Source organism: Convolutriloba macropyga, chromosome 1, assembly GCF_964194025.1.
Source record: "Convolutriloba macropyga chromosome 1, txConMacr16.3, whole genome shotgun sequence".
Classification (NCBI taxonomy): Eukaryota; Metazoa; Xenacoelomorpha; order Acoela; family Convolutidae; genus Convolutriloba; species Convolutriloba macropyga.
This window is the reverse complement of record NC_134468.1, coordinates 59385117-59403865: the sequence shown is the minus strand read 5'-3', so window position 1 is coordinate 59403865 and position 18749 is coordinate 59385117. Positions and strand designations below refer to the sequence as shown.

Genomic DNA, 18749 nt, shown 5'->3' with positions numbered 1-18749 from the left:
ACTATCAAGGCACGTTTTAGCAGCAAAGCTCAATTGAGAAGACTCTGCTGGAAATAATTGTTGTTTTTTTGCTGTAGACAAGTGCTGCCATAAATTTGATCAACTGCGAAGGGACTGAGAATTTGTGCTGTAGACAGGTGCTCCCATGAATTTGATCAGCTTCGAATGGATTGAGAACTTGAAGAAAAATTGAAACTAAGATGTGGTTTAGAAAATTTACACTATCAAGGCACGTTTTAGCAGCAAAGCTCAATTGAGAAGACTCTGCTGGAAGTAATTGTTGTTTTTTGCTGTAGACAGGTGCTGCCATGAATTTGATCAGCTGCGAACGGACTGAGAATTTGTGCTGTAGACAGGTGCTCCCATGAATTTGATCAGCTTCGAATGGATTGAGAACTTGAAGAGAAATTGAAACTAAGATGTAGTTTAGAAAATTTGCACTATCAAGGCACGTTTTAGCAGCAAAGCTCAATTGAGAAGATTCTGCTGGAAATAATTGTTGTTTTTTGCTGTAGATAGGTGCTGCCATGAATTTGATCAACTGCGAACGGACTGAGAATTTGTGCTGTAGACAGGTGCTCCCATGAATTTGATCAGCTTCGAATGGATTGAGAACTTGAAGAGAAATTGAAACTAAGATATAGTTTAGAAAATTTGCACTATCAAGGCACGTTTTAGCAGCAAAGCTCAATTGAGAAGACTCTGCTGGAAATAATTGTTGTTTTTTGCTGTAGACAAGTGCTGCCATGAATTTTATCAGCTTCGAATGGACTGAGAACTTGAAGAGATGAGGAACTTTTCTACAAAGAGGTGCGGATATGTTAGAAATTACAAAAGTGAAACCATACTTAGGAACTAAAAACCGTATCGTTTTTTGTAAGTTTGTCTTTGTCATTTAAAAACGAGGTCAACCTACTAAGGGAACTTTGATGTCTTTAAAATTGGACCAAACACTTTACTTTGATACTCTAAATCCCTAAATTTGCTGACAACTCGGGGCATTGTTCATTGTTAAAGTCTTGACGGTTATGCCAATCTCTGTCTTGAAGAATTTGCCTTATTTTAAATACAAGAGCATTCTCATGACATTGTTTTTTAAAATCCTTCAAACTGCCCACTTTCTTTTAAATTTCCATTTGAAGTTGTATTCGGAGCTTGCGTAGAAGTTTTGCTTTTGGCAAAAATAACGCAACAGGGATGTTTATCAAATTGAGCTCAGAAAGAATACAAAGGAACTCAATTTTCACCTAATTTAGCAATGGACAGCGACAAAATGCGTTATTCGCTTAGAAATTTCTTTCATTGGAAATACTACTTTCACTGGGTTCTAGCAGCCGTCAATTCTCCGAACCTAACATATCCACACCGTACAAACTAAAAACATAATAATAATTGAAACTAATCTGTAATGTAGAAAAATGACACTAGCAAGGCACGTTTTGGTAGCAAGTCACAATTGAAAAGAGTCTGCTTGAAGAACCTGCTACAAATACCTGCCATAGAGAGGTGCTGTCACAAAGTTTGATCAGTAGAAAATCCAGTGAGAACTTGACGACATGAGGAAATTTGCTCGAAAGACTTACAAGATATATAGTTTTGTTTTTCTATTTATCAAATTTCTGAGGTCGTTATTGTACAAACTAAAAATATAATAATAATTGGAACTAATCTGTAAGTGAGAAAATTAACTCTAGCAAAGCAGGTTTTGGCAGTAATACAAACGAGAAAAGTCTGCTAGAAACAGCTGCTTTTTTGCTATAGCGAGGAAGAGATGAGGAAATTTTCTCAAAAGAGCTACCGAGTACATTTCAAATGAATTAAGTGCAAGCAGATCTTGAAACTAAGATCAAAAACCGTTTTCATAAATTTAATTTTAGCCATTTTGTCATATAAAAACGTGCTCAACCTATGAATATAACTTCGATGTGATTAATTTTGGGCTATGGCTTTTATTTCAATACTTTGAATTCCCTAGTTTTTCTGACAACTTTGGGCATATTATTTATTGGATTGTTATATCAACCACTGTCTTCAAGCTTTTGACCTAATTTAAATACAAGAGTTTTCTATTTAAATTAATTTTGAAAACTTTCAAGTTGCTGATTTTCTTTTCAGTTTTAATATGAAATTGTGCTGGGAGCCTGCGTAGAAATTTCTTCTTTAGCAAAATTAGCGCAACAGTTTATAACCATTATCAACAAAAAACAATATATAATTAGAGAGTGACAAAATACGTTTTTCCTTTAGAAAACTCGTTAATTGGAATTATCGTTTTTACTAGGTTTTAGCAGCAGACAATTCTCCAAACCTAAAAACAAGAAATTTATCATAATTAATGACTCACCAATGCAATATGTTGAAAAGTCTTTGGCTAGTTTTTTGCTTCACAAATACAGTGCTTTGGCAGCTAATACAATATAACAAATGCCTTAAACATATTGAATCAGTTTTGTTTTTCTATTTAGCAAACTACTGAGATCGTTACATTACAAACTAAAAATGTTTTTAAAAAATTGAAACTAATATTTAGTTTAGAAAATTTACACTATCAAGGCACGTTTTAGCAGCAAAGCTCAATTGAGAAGACTCTGCTGGAAATAATTGTTGTTTTTTGCTGTAGATAGGTGCTGCCATGAATTTGATCAACTGCGAATGGACTGAGATTTTTTGCTGTAGACAGGTGCTCCCATGAATTTGATCAGCTTCGAATGGATTGAGAACTTGAAGAGAAATTGAAACTAAAATGTAGTTTAGAAAATTTACACTATCAAGGCACGTTTTAGCAGCAAAGCTCAATTGAGAAGACTCTGCTGGGGTCATTACTGAGGTCATTACTGAGGTCATTACTGTACAAACCAAAAATATAAAAATAAATGAAATTAATCTGTAAATTTGAAAACTGACACTATCAAGGCACTTTTTGCAGCAAAGCACAAATGAGAAGAGTATGCTTGAAACACCTGTTTTTTGTTGCTATAGAGAGGTGCTGGCATGATGTTTGATCAGCTGTGAATTGAGTGAGAACTTGACGAGGTGAGGAAGTTTTCACGAAAGAGCTGCGGGTTGCATTTGAAATGACAAAGTGCAGGCATATCTCGGAACTACGATCAGTAACCCTCTTTGTAACTTTAAGTTTATCCATTTTGTCGTATAAAAAGCGCCCAACCTATGAATGGAACTTCGATGTCATTTAAATTGGGCCATTGCTTTAACTTCGGTACTCTGAAATCCCTAGCTTTTCTGACAACTCTGGGCATTGTAAAAATATGGATGGCTTTGCCAATCACTGTCTTTAAGTTTTTGACCTAAATTATTTACAAGAGTTTTCTCATGACATTATGACCTTGTTTTTAAAATCTTTCAAATTGCTCAAAATTTTTTCAGTTTCAGTTGAAGTTGTATTGGCACGTTGCGTAAAATTTATTGGCAAAAAAGCGCAAAAGTGATGTTAAAGAAATTAATTGGGTTCAAAAGCAAGACAAAGGAACCAATTTTTTCCCTAAGTTAGCAATGGACAGTGAAAAAATACGTTATTCGTTTAGAAAATTCGTTAATTGGAAATATTACTTTCACTAGGTTTTAGCATTGGGCAGTTCTCCAAAGCGAACAAGAAAAAATTTATCATAGTTAAGGACGCACCAGTGCTGGAAAGTACTTGGTGAGCTTTTGCTTCACAAACAAAGTGTTTTGACAGCTAGAACAGTATAACATAATGAATCAGTTTTGTGTTCTTTGCAAAACTTGGAGAAAAGATTTTGACAAAAAATTGACTGAAGGGTTAACAATTTTAAGATATAACCGAACCAGCAATTAGCCGTTATTATCTGTTGTATCCAACTGTTAACAATCAAAGTTTTGCAAACCCATTCGGACTACAAAGAATTTTTTTGTTTTACATCACTACATCAAGTTGAAGCATCTAATCAAAAATTACCAAAATGTGGTCGAAAATTGAAACCAAATAGCATTTAATCAAATTTTGTTTCCTCAGTATTTTTTTTTCAGAAATCTGCTGCAGTTCTAATTTATCTATAGAAAACCTTTGGCGTGCAAACATTTGTGCGCAGATATAGTGAAAAGATAGGGAAAGACTTTCAATATATAACTCGTTTTTCGCAAATAATTAGTCTTTCTGATTAAAAAATTGCTTTAGGTTATAACCACTATAAACAAAAAACAATATATAATTACATAGCCAAAAATATATCTCATTAAAGAGGAGAAGAGACAAGACCAATTGAAAACAAAACGAATTGCCTACCACCAAAACCAAACGTCTGTTTATTTGCTCTTCAAAAACTTAACGAAAAAAAAACAAAAGACTTAGATACATTATAGCAAAACAAAAATGACTTGTTTTTCAACAGAAGAAAAATGTGGGACCTGTCTTTGTTGAGAGTAAATAACATATATACAAAAAAATATGGCAAAATTAGAAAATATGTCTATTATTTTAGAAAAGAACCAAAATCAAACTGATCAAAACAAGCGGCAATCAACAGAATTCACAACTTGCCATCATTGATGACTTCATACGAAAAACCTGAGCCCTGTTCCCGTTCATACTGCTACGAAAGTTAAAATTCAGGCAAAATTCAAAAAGTCACTTCAGTTTTGCAAAGAAATGGCATCGAAACCTATAAAATCAGAATTTACTCGCTAAAACCAATGAATATGAAAAATTGTGCTTTTATCAGCGCCCGTGTTGTGATATGCGATCTGTGATTAATGTGTCATTAATGTAATGGTCGAAAAAGACAGCAAAAAGAACCTCAGAAACTGGAAAATATCAGCAAATAGAGTTAAGAAAACCCTTAGTGACACTGATGTAAAACCAATTTTCAAATTAACAATGGCAATGAAGACTACTTTTTGATTAACTTGTAAACAAAATGCAACCTTTCTTTTTTCTGAGACTAAAAAAGAAGCTGCAGAAATAACATCTCAAATTACCATTTTTTTCCAAACAATTTTGCAGAAAACGTAGGTATAACAGCTTTAAGCTTTAAAGTTAAAATCCATATAAAATTTAACTTTTACTGGTAAGGAATCCAAATACACATTTAATTATTGAGACTGAGTTGAAAAACTACACATTAACAGTGAATGCAAACAGAATTCCAAGGTTCGGGAAAAACTTTAAGTAAAGTTTGTTAAACCAAAGAAACAATATGGTGTGCACTCAAAACTTCATTTTTGTTCATTGGCCTGCCGTTGCATGCAAGTTTGACTTCTCAAAACTTTAGGTTTGATTTGAAATGATTCCAGTCTGTAACTGACACAATAAACAAAAACAAAAATGATTCAAAAGATATTTGCAGCGTCAATAACTAGACCAAAACTGGTCTTGCTGTTGTTGACTCTCTATTTTAACAAAAAAGTTTCCAAATGTAACTAAAACCGCTAAGCTGACAATAAACCCATCATGTCGAGAAAGGACTGAATTCGATTACGAATTGGGTAAGATTCGCAAAAAGCCCTTGTATCAGATGGAAGCCTCAAATAGTTTTCAAAAGCTCCACCGATACCAAATTAGACATTTCAAAAATTAGCTTCAGACCACAAAAAGAATTCCTTCATAAGACCACAAAAAGAAAATCAACTCCTGGCTTAGCTCACGAATTAGTGAAAATCCTACAAACTTACATTTTGTCGGAGCCATACAAACAAAAACGTTTTTCGTAAAACAGAATATTGTTTCACAGAACCTTATTAGAAAATAAAAGGACTTCATAAATCCGAACCTTTGAATAAAAAAAGATTTTCTTTTAATTGGGATTTAAAAAGTTTTTCAAAAAGGACATTTCCAAATAACAATCGAAACCATTTTTCAATGCAAAAAACAACGATGAGACCAAAACTGGCCTTGCTCTCGGTGCCCGGCTGAAAAAACAGAAATATTATGATATTTGGGTAAGTTTTTTAGGCAGACGAAAATCCTAATATATCGAAAATAAACGATCCATTTTTTTAAATATGGATTTGTATTAGCAAAATAACCGCAAAAATGTTTTTTTTTCAAGTTTTTATTAGAACAGGAAATCAGTTGGCACATATCTGAATAAGGGAAGATTGCTTCAGCAGTTTTTGTTCCGGCAAACTGGGAAAAGTTGAACAATTAGGCATATTTGATGACAACTTATGAAAAAGAAAGCTGCTGATTTTTCTTCTGAGGAAGTAGTTGATTCAAACTATTCGTCAACTCTTTTCTATCTTTAAACTTAAAACCAATGGGATTGTCGTTAACAATTTTATCATATTTTAACAAAATTGGATCAATTTTTGAGCAAAAATTACAAAAATTATGAACAAGGCAACGGAACTGATCCCAACCATCACAACACTTTTGATGCTGCCCACAATCCTGTACGATGAATATATCGATAGGCGAAAATCGACTGAACAAAAAAAATCCCATTTGAGCATATAGTTCCTCCCTCCTACTGAAGCTGGGTCGGAACAATTATTCCATTAGCACCATAGCCCACAATTCTTGTCACAGTATGGAACACAAAGAATCATTTTATGACAAATTTTCAATTAAATTTTCTACCACAATTTTATCAATCAAATTTTACGTTTTTTCGTCCACCATTCTTTCTCACGATTTATTTTTAATAAAATTTTTACGTGACATTTCAATCTAAGTCTGAAAGTAATTGATCCTTCATCACCTCTCGCTTACTTGTTAATTTAAACACCTCTTTTACCGCTTTCATCCCTAAAAGATGTGGGCCCTTTGCGGTTAAATTCTTTTTAACCGTTATTCACCACAATTCTTACTTTCGGCAAGGTCTCAACCCGGGTGGTTTACCTCCTTCGTCTATCCATATGGAGCGGTTTGTAACCATTTTGACTGACTGAACATTTGCGTATCAAAAACGGTCGTTTGATGTAAGCAAGAGTAAGCGGTAGGCGCATTCTGTCAAACTGAAAATACGAGATATCCGCCATATCATAGCAAACTACTTTTTGCAAAGGGGAGCAAATGGGGCGGCAAGATTAGCTCAGGTACTGTATCACCAATTGATCCAGTCTTTCGATACTTTTTCATCCGTTTTTTTTCTGTCCACAAATGTCCGCAGACTAAACGTACCCAGTCTGAGGTCCCAGACGGAAACAATTGTCCGGACCGTATCAGACGGAAAGACCGTATGCCCTGACTTTTGTGCGTTCAACAGACTTTCGTGCGTTCGCCAAAAATTTGTTCGTTTACGGGATTTTTGTCCGTTCATGTCCAGACAAAATAAAATTATTTTGCTTGTCTCCTCTTTAAAAAATTGAAGGTTCCTCGGGTCCAGGAGTTGTTCTAATTGAATTAGACTTTGGATGAAGCATTTCCAGTGAATTTGAAATCTCAAACAAAAAGTTTCTGATATAATAATTTTTAGAAATTTTCGATTGGTATGGCGGTTATATCGGAAAAAGTAAGTCGTTGATACTGAATTTGAGACGTGTTCGCTTTCAAAATGCTTTTGAAAAGCAGTCTATTTTAATAGGGTCAAGGCTTTTTTAAAATCGAACTAAAATTGATATGGAGTATTGCCAATCTGAGTGTCATATATTGGTCCCGTTTTTCCATACTTTTCATCCATGTTTTTTTGTGTTTCTGTCCACAAATATCCGCAGACTAAACGTAGAGACCGGCTAAGTATATAGTTCCTCTACCAAATTGACCGAACGACAGAATACTGTTCTCTAGCTTTTGGTGATCTGCCTACTATTCACATGTTTAATTCACAAGAGAAGACGTTCGCTCCTTTTGATTAGGCCAGTCAATGATAAACACATGATTTAGAATAATCCAGCGCCTGAACATATTCGAAATTTTGTCCAATCAAAGTGCTCTTCCTATCAAATGCCACATTTGAAATCCAAAATTTTGCTGTTATCTCAAATTTTCAATTTTGCGTCTAAAATCTTTTATGAGCTGAAAAATCTGGCCTCATTGAACAGATGAGTTTTATTTCCTTCGAAATGCTTTTTTTAATGTAGCTTTTCTATTATGTTCAATGTCGACACAATTTTGCTATTTATAGCTGCGCTGTTCATTATGACAGAGCTATTGCTCATTTCTCTGGTTGCAGAGCTACAGTATAGGTTCTGGTTTAATTCACTGATCCAACTCAATCCAATGCAGTTATATTCAACCTAACAATTAGTAGACGGGGAGATTATCCTACACAAAATAAAACAAATAAATACCAATCAGTTCCTGTTTTCGGCTAAATAGGCAATAGCAAATGTTTTAATATTTGTCACTAAATTAGAATTTTGATCGTGTGGGGGGGGGGGGGGGGGGGGGTGGATGGGGTGTTTGGAATGCGGAACAAAACTTGTGTGGTCATACATTTGAATTGTCGTCCTGTTGACAAAATTTTAGTTTTCATAAGCTAGTTAGATGCAATTCAAGTTACAAAATTTGCAGCCCCCTTCCCCACAGGCCCAGCCATTTGTAATTTTGTTTTTCGAATACAAATAACTGTGTGTCGACTAACCGCCCTGTTTGGCACTACCATATTTTGGATCCATGTTTGTTTGCCATCAGCCAGTTGTTTAAACACACCAAGTGTTGTGCGGTATATTCTTTGAATACGTTTTGTCGTAAATATTCCTAACATCGCTTTGACTACTTGCTTTCCATATTGTCTTTATTAACTGTTTGCCAAAAATGGCGGCGGGCAATTTGGGCTCTAAATGGGCCAAGATTTTGTCAAGAAGTTACATGCGCGACGTGTACAAACACGCGTCTACAATTTTTGAAGCTGGTCGAACGAAAGAAGCAATCAGCGAAATTGAAACTCACCTTGAAAATGTTTTATCGTTGGATACAAAACTGAGAGCAAAATTGACTTTAACCGAAGTTGAAAGAATTCAATTAGTAGAATGCCGACTATTTACTTTCTTAGACAAACTTTACTTGGCGCTGTGGTATGGCAGGTTGCGAACTTGTGACGAGAATGGGAACAGCTATGGCGATTTGTTCATGCGAGAAGTAGAACAGATTTTACCAATGCTAACAGACGAGCAGAGGGTTGACCACGTACTGCATGCTAAGATGAGATATATCTTGATTAAAATCAGGTCAGATCATAATATTTTTTGTGATAAACTGTTTAGTAGATTTTCAACTAACCATTACTTTTATCATTGGCTCAGTTGGAATCAATAACGGAATCACTCTTGCTGTTTCTGAAGAATTTTGTGGTATCACGCCTGTTCCGTTCTTCGTGTTTATTTCTCAACTACTCATCTCTCACACAGTTCTCCCACATGAGCCATCTCTTGAGCTCCCCAGTCATTGGGTGACACTTGCAAAAGAAAAATTCCCCTAGTCTCAAAATTAAAATAATTAATCAGTAATTAATTAACTAAAAGGCTGCGACTTTTTATGTACAGTTTAATTAGCAGACAGGTGTTTTATTAGTCTTTTCGACAACTAACTGTAATGAGTTAGCTGACAAATTACTTAACTGCAATATTCTGTATATTTTCGTCCCTTCACCACTTCAATGTAGGCTGATCGCACATGCGGCGGAGAAGTGTGCTATGACCTCATGTGTTGACAAAGACACGAAGTAGGAACAATACGTTAAAAATAAGCAGATTTTAATTCGTTTTTCCTTTTGCTTTTGAGACGTTTTGAGGATTCTCAGAGACCGTTAAAATAGGATAAAATAAGATGGGATTTAATTTTGTCATTGATGTTAACTCACAATGGACACAATATAGGCTCTTAAGAGCCTCACAAGTAATGCCCAGGAGCAAAAACTAGCACCCGAAAACTCCTTTTACTAAAAAATAGATGTGTATTATGAAAACTGGTGTTAATTTTTGCACAAAATTTTTCATTTTTAATACTGAAAAATTCCTGACGATAGCTGGTAAAAGATCATTTTCTAAAAGATAGTGTAGTATGATAGGAAGTTTTAACCTAAGTGAGTAGTCCATTTTCTCATTTTTACTAAGCGGTACATAAAACATATTCCTTATCCTCCTCGTGGAGTCTCCTAATTATTGCTTATCATGTTGTTCAAAGTTTTGTTTTTGAGGAGATTATTTCATGCTTTCATATCAAGAAAAAAAAGATTTCGAATATATAGTTCATGCTCAGTTAAAATCTCATCTTTGTAAAATAGTTCTTTAGTTTCACTGCCAAAGTTCTTGAAAAACATTAACCTAATTAATTTGTTCTGTAAAACTAGTATAAAATTCATGTTTTTAGGGCAGGTGCAACCATAAACTCATAAATTATTATGCCGTATCCAATAACTGACCGAACATGAATTTGATAGAACATCAGCAGAACTTTCTTCGGACAGTAGTGATGCATTCTGGCTATGGTTACAGCAAAACGTCTAATTCTGACCTTTATATTGCTTACATGGTCTTTAAAAATCAAATCCCTATCTCAAATAATGCCTACATACTTTGAGCTTGGTTCCTTAGCAAAACCATCAAATTTGTTTGAAGTATTATCTAGAGGTTCCGAGTGAAGCTCTATGAAATGGTTTTTGTCAATTTTAAGTAAAAGATTGTTTTGTGGAAGCCACTTTTCTATTTGTATAAGAGATGTTTAAACAGTACTGATCGAGAGGTCTTTAGCCCCAAATAGTAGCACTGTATCATCACCAAACGTTATTGTATTGGCTCCTGGGCAATACTAGTGAAGATCATTTATGTATAAAATAAAAACAGCGATCCCAAAACCAAACCGTGCGGAACTCCACATTTCAAGTTAATCTGATATTGTGTTACCACTTGTCTACTGTTGCTCAAACAACTTTCGAAACAATCTAAAGCGGCCTCTCTGAGTCCAACGTTTTCTAAAACTTTGTGAAGTGATTGATTGTGCACAGTATCAAATGAGGATATATCATCTGATCCTGCTGACCTCCTATTTTGTAACTCATTAACAATCATCCTAATCTCCAACTCATTAGTTTTAATAAGAAAAATAGCTTTATCGTTATCAACTGGACCATCGGTTATAAAGTCAATAGTTGGTAGTGACTCATCTAATTTCACAACAACTGATATATCGAACTGAAATATCGAAACTGTAAAGATATTATTTTTTCTGTGCCTTACCTGACTGACTATTTTGTTCCTAAATCTATGGAATTTTTCCAAAATCCAAATCAAATTCACTTCCTGTATTTTCCTCCTTTAAGCGAGCTGCTTTTCGGTTAGTGATAAAATTATTCCCATAATTCGATGACCACTTCTCGTTATGTGTTAGAAAGGCTCTCCACGATAGGCGAATCCCCACGATAGGCGAATCCCCACGATAGGCGATAAAAAGTTTCCAGCGTTTAGGACCCTCTGTAGATTAGTTGACTGGCCGATGCAGTTTTCATTACGACAACTCGTGGCTGTGCTTTCATTGCATCAGCTGCCAGATTATAGGCACCTGAAAATAGACTTTGTACCCAACCTCTTCTGACGAAATAGCAGGAAAGTGTTTTTTCAAAGATCTGATCTGCAACCCAGTGAGTGGGATAACCTTTCAACCTATTTTCGATGTCTCACCCAATGAGTGGGTAGCTGAAACAATTTTTAATAGCTTTGATTTTATAAGTTGCCCTGAAGGTGAATTAATAACAAAAAATCCACAAATACGAATTGAGATCGGTAATATCTTTTTTTGTTCCGACCCCACTTGTGGGGGGGAGGAACTATATACTCAAATGGTTTTTTTCTTCTGACAATTTTGGCCGATAGATATATTCATTGTAGAGAAATGTGAGTGGTATCATTAAAAAGCTCGTCCAACGCAGAGTTAGGAACTAAAAAGATTTTTTTGAATTTTGTCTTTTGTGTGAACAAAGGACATTTGGCATGATTTTGTTCAATTTTAGCCTAATTTTCGTTCAAATTAAGATTTTTTTTCTGTAAAAATATTAATTCAAGACTATTATTCAGGCTACTAGATGGAAGATTTTTTCATTCCTAATAGATTAAAGGCGACAAAATGATAGATTTGGTCTCATGGGTAAGTTTACTATCAAAAAATAAAACTCGATTTCTCTTTAATAACTGTTTTTTTTAGAAAACTTTCCGCATTTTTTTTTGTTTTTTGAAGTCACTTATAGACTAGTCACTTTCCATATCAAGATTCCGTTAAGAACGATCTACGGAACACTTACAGTCAAGTGAAGCCCAATCAACAAACAAATTGTTTTCAATGAATCGCACTTGTTCTCTTTTGGCTTATACTCTTATACTTTTCGTAATTTTTAATGGAATTTTTTTTCGAGGTTTTACTAAATTTTTGAAGTAAGATAGAATAGAGTCATTGCCTAGAAGTTCAATAGGCTCCTTAATGAGCATTATTTGAAGCTATCTTTTGCTTTGAGTGGGCAGCTAATGGCTGTTAAGACATTGAAAATAGTTTTTGAATTTTTTTGAACATTAACCGACCTTAAACCTGCTTTTTTTAACTCTATCATTTTCAGTAGTGACATGACCTCCTTCTTTTCTACTGCAACCAAAATTATTTTGGAAAGCAATTTTGACTTCTAACTATTGGTTTTTATGATTTCGATGCCACGAGTTTTCATATTTTTTTAAAATTTTTTGATAATTTTTTCTCATTATTTTGGTTCCTTTTGAAATCTTATAACATTATCATAAAACTGATAACTCGCATTTGCTTATAAAAACGTTCAATGGATCATAGAGAAAACTTTCAGAGAAAAGCTTAAGGTTTAAACGTCTTAGAGAAATTCTTCTCGCACTTTTCTATTGAGTTTTTGGTTTTTGCCTGTATTTGTTGTTATTTTCATAACTTTTAGACTCATTGTGATGTCTTTTTCATAAATATGGGTGACAAGCATCATATTCTTCCCATCGAGGCATAACTTAGCGTATTCTTTGATTTCCTTTGAAAGCTTTTGAATTTAATGGCGTTGATTACGTGTTTTTTGTAAAATTTCGTGGTTTCGATATGCTTGTTCATATTTGGTGATTTGCTTAAGTCATTTTTCTAACGAAAAAGCATCCCATTGCTTTTAAAAAATAATTAAAGACAATAAGTTTTTACAGAAAATTTCACGTTTTACGGCTTCGACACTTTTCTCCTTTTTTAGTGTGCTGTTTTTGACTGTTTTTTTCTTTTGTAGTACACTGAGAGGCCACCTAAGCTTCTAATTGAGGCTTGAATAATTGATGCTACACAATGCAGTCAGTTTATAGTGAATAGGTTTAAAGTTTATGATATTCGTTTTCGAAAATTTTTCAGTTTTTGTTCTTTTCTAGAATGATGTTTTTTTAGCATATTCGCGTAATAACAGATCCCAATGATTCAAATAACGATCGGGTGAAATTATTTAATCGTTCAATAGAATTTTAGCTGAATTATTATATATAATAATTGAAATCAGAGAAACAATATTCAGATGAAGCTAATGACTTTAATGGCTCCAATAATTTGTGTTTTTGCAACCTGTTTGTTCTCTTTTTTTTTAGTTTTTCTACAACTTAAGTTCGTTTCTTTGGCTTTTCCTAAACAAATACAGGTCCAATCGCTTTCGTTTCGACTTTTTTGTTACTTTATCAAGATTTATTTCGTTGAAAGCTGAGGGTTTTTGAGAAGTATGAAGTTATGAAACGTTTATAAAAAAGTTGAATGATGCCTCATTATTTCTTTTTGTCGACTTGTTACCTAGACCATTGACGAAAAATCTCATCTGCTGCGTAGTTCAAAAACAGTAAATGTGTGAAGTTAATGTTTTATCTGATTGCTTTTTGACGTTGTTACAAGGTGCTTTTAAATTTAGATATTCAGTTTTGCCGTGAAAATTTTGTTTTTTTTTGCTGAATTTGTTGTTTGTTTTTTTCTCGAAGTCTTTTTTAATGGCAGATCTTGTGAGCGCTTTGATGAGGCATGGTATTGTGTAATTCAATGAGTAGTTTGGGTGTGTAAAGATTTTTTTAAACTCAAACGTATATTTTCGATTATCTCTTCATTTGGCTGACAATTAAGTCAAAAATTTAGATGAGCTTGGGTCGGAACATTATGTGCAAACGCAACTTAACGAGCCTCCTTGTTACTCTATATAGCTGAAGATTGATACGATATTTGAGCTGTTTTTAGAAAAAATGTTTTAGATTTTCAATTGAACTCTTTGTTTTAAAAATCCTCTAGAAGTAATATTATGATGCATATTAATTTACAAATTGCAAATTGTTTGCAATAGTTTCTACCAAACTTTGCAAGTATTGGCGAACAATTGCCGAATAAAATATCGCGATGTCATAACAAAGATAAGTTTTCCTTGTTGATAATGATATGATCTGATCTTAGGATTCTAATTTTGCGGCACAACAACGAGACCGTAAGGATCATGAAATCTCTATACAAACAGTCAACTGATCTGAAGCGAAATTGTTTTCATGATCTGAATTGCTTCTCAATAGCATTGCACCTTGAAATGGTCAACTTATCAATAGTATCGCGTTCGGGTGAAACTGAAAGCACGAATAAAGTTTTGTCCAGACTAGACGAAATGTTCGAGAAAAATGACAAATTCAAGAGTGATCCGTTCGTGAAAGACCAACTGGGTGTTTTCTATGGTTTCCTTATGAAAGTTGAATGTTCAAGAAACCAAGTTGAAAACACAATGAAGTTTTCCAAGTTAATGCTAAAGTACCAACCGAAGACAGTGAAAAAAGTGCCCTCAATCAGAGCTTTGCCTGCTCACCAATACACAGCAGTTGTTAGACTAAACTCGCCCGATCATGAGCTGACACGCGCAGATGTTGAACAAGTTGAGAAGACGTTGGCATTTGTCAAAAATGGTTGGGAGAAACTGAAGGAATTCAACCAATCAAACTGCAATCATCATCGATATTTCACATTTCTGATTCATTCTTATTACTTCTTGTTTAGAACTTCCCATACTGAAGAAAATTGTCAATACTACGCACGCGAGTTAATGACTCTATTTGAAGACAAGTGTAGTTTGACTGTTTTAGGATCGTTAGAACTCGATAATTTAGATATCTTAGAAATTTACTTACGCGTCTGCTTTGAAAATAAGCGATTTTCAAAAATAGTAAAATTTTGCGAAGATTTGAAAAGCAACCGGACAAAATTCAAACTTCCGTACTCGTATGATGAAGTGATAAACGCGGTTCAAAACATCGCTTCTTACTTTGACAAGCAAGTCAGTTTTCATCACGCCAATTATGTAACAACAGACCCGTTCTTGAGAAGCATGGAGAAAGTTCTAGAACATCTGGAAATTTGCAGTAATGGGCGCAGAGATTATTGGCTTCGAGAGGGTCGCAATATATTGATTGCCATGAATCCACAACGTTACAAAACGTACCGTGAGGGGTCAAATTTTTACCTGCCTTCTATAGCAGATAAGAGGTGCTTGTTTGAAACGGGGTCAAATAAATCATCAACAACAAGTCTGATGGATGTGATTGAATTCTCATCCAAAAATCTAAAAACTATTTTTATCGACTCGCATAATCTGCACCATAACGATTCTGACGCACTAATAGGAAAGTTGGCTTTATCGTATACAAAGTTCAGAAGTCAGTGCTGTAAAAAATTGAAGATACCACCGGAAAACTTTTCAACGGTCAACTTTGAAAACGGTGATTTGGATTTAAGAGATGTGATTACGACGGAGGGAAACAGCCCATTGTGTTTGATGATTATTTTCCGTCAGATAACCGGTACGCAATTTTTCTGGTTTACTTTCTAGTCAGATTTCTTAATTTTAGTCAGAAGTATGTGCATTATCGTATATGTTAACAACTTTTTAATGAAAACCCTAATCATGTACCCCGATGACCCTAGACTATGAGGGGACAAAAAAGGAGTTTATTTAGACAATGTCAAGAAGGCGACCAAAATGGCGACAATTGTTGCAAGTTTAGTTTTGTTCTTTTGATAGATAAACGTGGGCGAGAGTAGACCTTTCTTTACACCAAATGGTAATGCCAAATTTTTGTTCGGATTGGCATTTTCGGTCAACTTTTAGCATCTACTTTTTAAACAACTTTTTGTCAAAAAATTTGAAGCCAAAATTTTTTCTCAAAAAGGGTAGATAACTCAGGGGTGATAAAAAAGATAAGATTTGGCAATTTATTGTCAGGGGGTATGGCCACCCAGACGTTAAATACCCGGTCTGGTCTATAACATGCTTTTGTTGCGCCATTTCGAATCGTAAGCCTGGTTCAGTCAAAAAGAACCAACGTCAAGAACCTCAACAAAATAACCTGATTGAAAAAAAGCCGAGAACAGTAAAAAGATTTTAATTACACTATATTAATTTATATAAAACGAAGAGTAATTAAATTTGTAATTTTTTTCTGAGTTACTTGTTTATAAGTTACTGAAAGTTGTCTAGTTTATACGCATGAAATATTCTCATTTCATGCGTTAAATTTAAACTGGTTATTAAATAATTTATTTATCAAAATTAAGTTTCTGCTCTTTTTACCGATGGCTTTCTCAGTTTCTGCTCGTATTGAGGACATTCATTAGCCCACAAATTCAAATAATATGCCAATAGTTTGAGTCAAAAACCTGCTATGTCCAATCATAATTTCACAAAGACGCGTTGATTCGTTTCATAATTTTACTAATTCTGTCTCCCAGTCCCATTGAACCAGATCATCAATTCGCTGAATCAATTTTTTTACAACAATTTTCTCAGGAAGTTAACTCAGTTAATCCGTCAGCGTAGACTGCAAGTTCACACAACAACACTACAAAATGTCAATTATCAAAGTGTAACAAAAATTTCAATTTTTTACTTGAGCACAAAGTGGGCCCAGTAATTTTTTAATAGTTTTGTTTCTATTGAGCTTTATTTCTCATTTTACTATCCACATCCCCTCAAAAAGATCAGTTTTGTTTAGTTTTTCATCTCGTGTTTTAGGAGTTGTTATCAGATCCCCTATTTACGAATTTCAGTGGTCGTTCCGTAAGATAAGTTACCTGAAAAGATTTTTATTAAAATGGGACAAAAAAATTGTATTGTTTAATATATTTTGCCTCATTATGTTCATTTACCATATTGATTATCGACTTATAGTTGCTCACGTCCCACTGTCTGGTCCGCCGAATCACGGTTGTCTTAAATTGCACAATCTTGCACAATTGGGCACTAATCTGTACACGTGCGCACAAGTTCGAATTATTTCAGCTTAGTGATTGGGCATGTGATCATGGTCGTTGTCAAAGTTCTTAATTTTACTAGTTCGCCTGTTTTTTCTGATCATAGCGTTGGCACTTTGTGACTGCTGAGATTTTTGTGTCATTGTTGCAAACGTTTCCATGAGCCCACTGAGTCAAAACATGCTGGCGCTTTGTTGAATTTTTCCCCAGTTGTTTGGTTTATTTCGTGTTAAATCAAATCCTGGCTAGCTTTTGTCTGAATTGTGTAATACGGGCCAGTTTTTGTCGAGACCTTATAGTTCATAGTTCTACCACCTCACCCCGGTTACGCAATCATGTACACGTCAACGTAAACTTGCTACGTCAAAGGTCCCCTCTCCACCGTGAATTTTTGTTTAAAAAATTCTACAAACTTGACTGTCGTCACTTAGGGGACATTGGGTCGGGTCTAATTCATAGAGTCAGAACAAACAAATTAAACTTTTGACTATTCACATAAAAAAATGTTCATGGTATGCACGTATGTTCTTTTTTCCCATAATATTTTGATGTACAATAGCTTTTTCTTGTTAAGTGTTTCGTGCAGCTCATTGTGTTTTTATGGAGCTTTATTACTGGCAATATTGAGACAAAAAATTAATACTAGACGTATTTTTTCGGATATTTTCACATATTTTCGGTATTGATTAGAGTAATTATTCGCGCAAAACCATTTTCTCTGAAAAAAATTACCGGTATTTGATCAATTTTTGGCCGTGATTTACGCTCTGCGGTTTTTAACTGCCAGAAAAATACAATTACTCATTCATGTACAATCATTTTTCAAATTTGTATTCAATATCCGCTCAATGGATGGCTTCTAGAACACACTTTCAATCGAACTGTTTTTTTTTTACTGTCGGAAAATGATTTTTTTATTTTAACGCGAATAGAAACCACTTTCGGCAGTCAAATAGAAGTGCTATTGTAACTTCGAAACAAAAGTCTTATTATAGTATAATGATTTAGACCTGTGCAAAATTAGAGATTGTATATAGTTGTACATTTAGTGACAAAGAAGACATGCGTAATCATACCAAAAAGACAGCCGCACTCATACCCCTATTTTCAAAATTTTGATGTGGGTTTTGTAAGAGACTAAAGATGCGTATAGACATGAGAATCCTAGGTATAAGATAACCAGGCGCTTAAAGCTGAAGACAGCCCAATTTAGCAAATAAATCTACAGTTATCTGAAAAACGCACGCGAGTCAGCATGTGTTTTATAAAACTTGACAAATCTACAAAATTTTGGGCTCTAAATCGGCGATTTTTGTTCCAAACCCTCTTGAGAGGGGAGGAACTATCAACTCAACTGGTTTTTTTGTTCAGACATTTTAGTTTTGACCGATCGGTATATTATCCATCGTAGAGAGTTGCGAGTGGCATCATTCAAAAGCCGGTCCAGCGTAGAATATGGAAATTTAAAGATTTTTTGAATTTTGTTCTCTAGATTGAGTTATCGTTGTTTAAATTTTTGCAAATACTAGACAGATTTGCGTGATTTGTATTCACATTTTCCGGATTTCTTTTTCCCTAAAATTTTGTTAATTTTGCTAAAATATTT

General features: G+C 34.3%; 1 protein-coding gene across 1 annotated transcript in view; it reads left to right on the top strand.

The window, feature by feature from the left end:
* Positions 1-8493: 8493 nt before the first annotated feature.
* The window catches only part of LOC142350228 (uncharacterized), a 30102-nt gene continuing 19846 nt past the window's right edge, over positions 8494-18749 (top strand). The window contains exons 1-2 of the mRNA XM_075401992.1: positions 8494-9084; positions 14309-15693. Of these exons, the coding sequence (XP_075258107.1) occupies positions 8672-9084; positions 14309-15693 (1798 nt within the window). The 5' untranslated portion in view covers positions 8494-8671. The remainder of the gene's footprint in view (positions 9085-14308; positions 15694-18749) is intronic.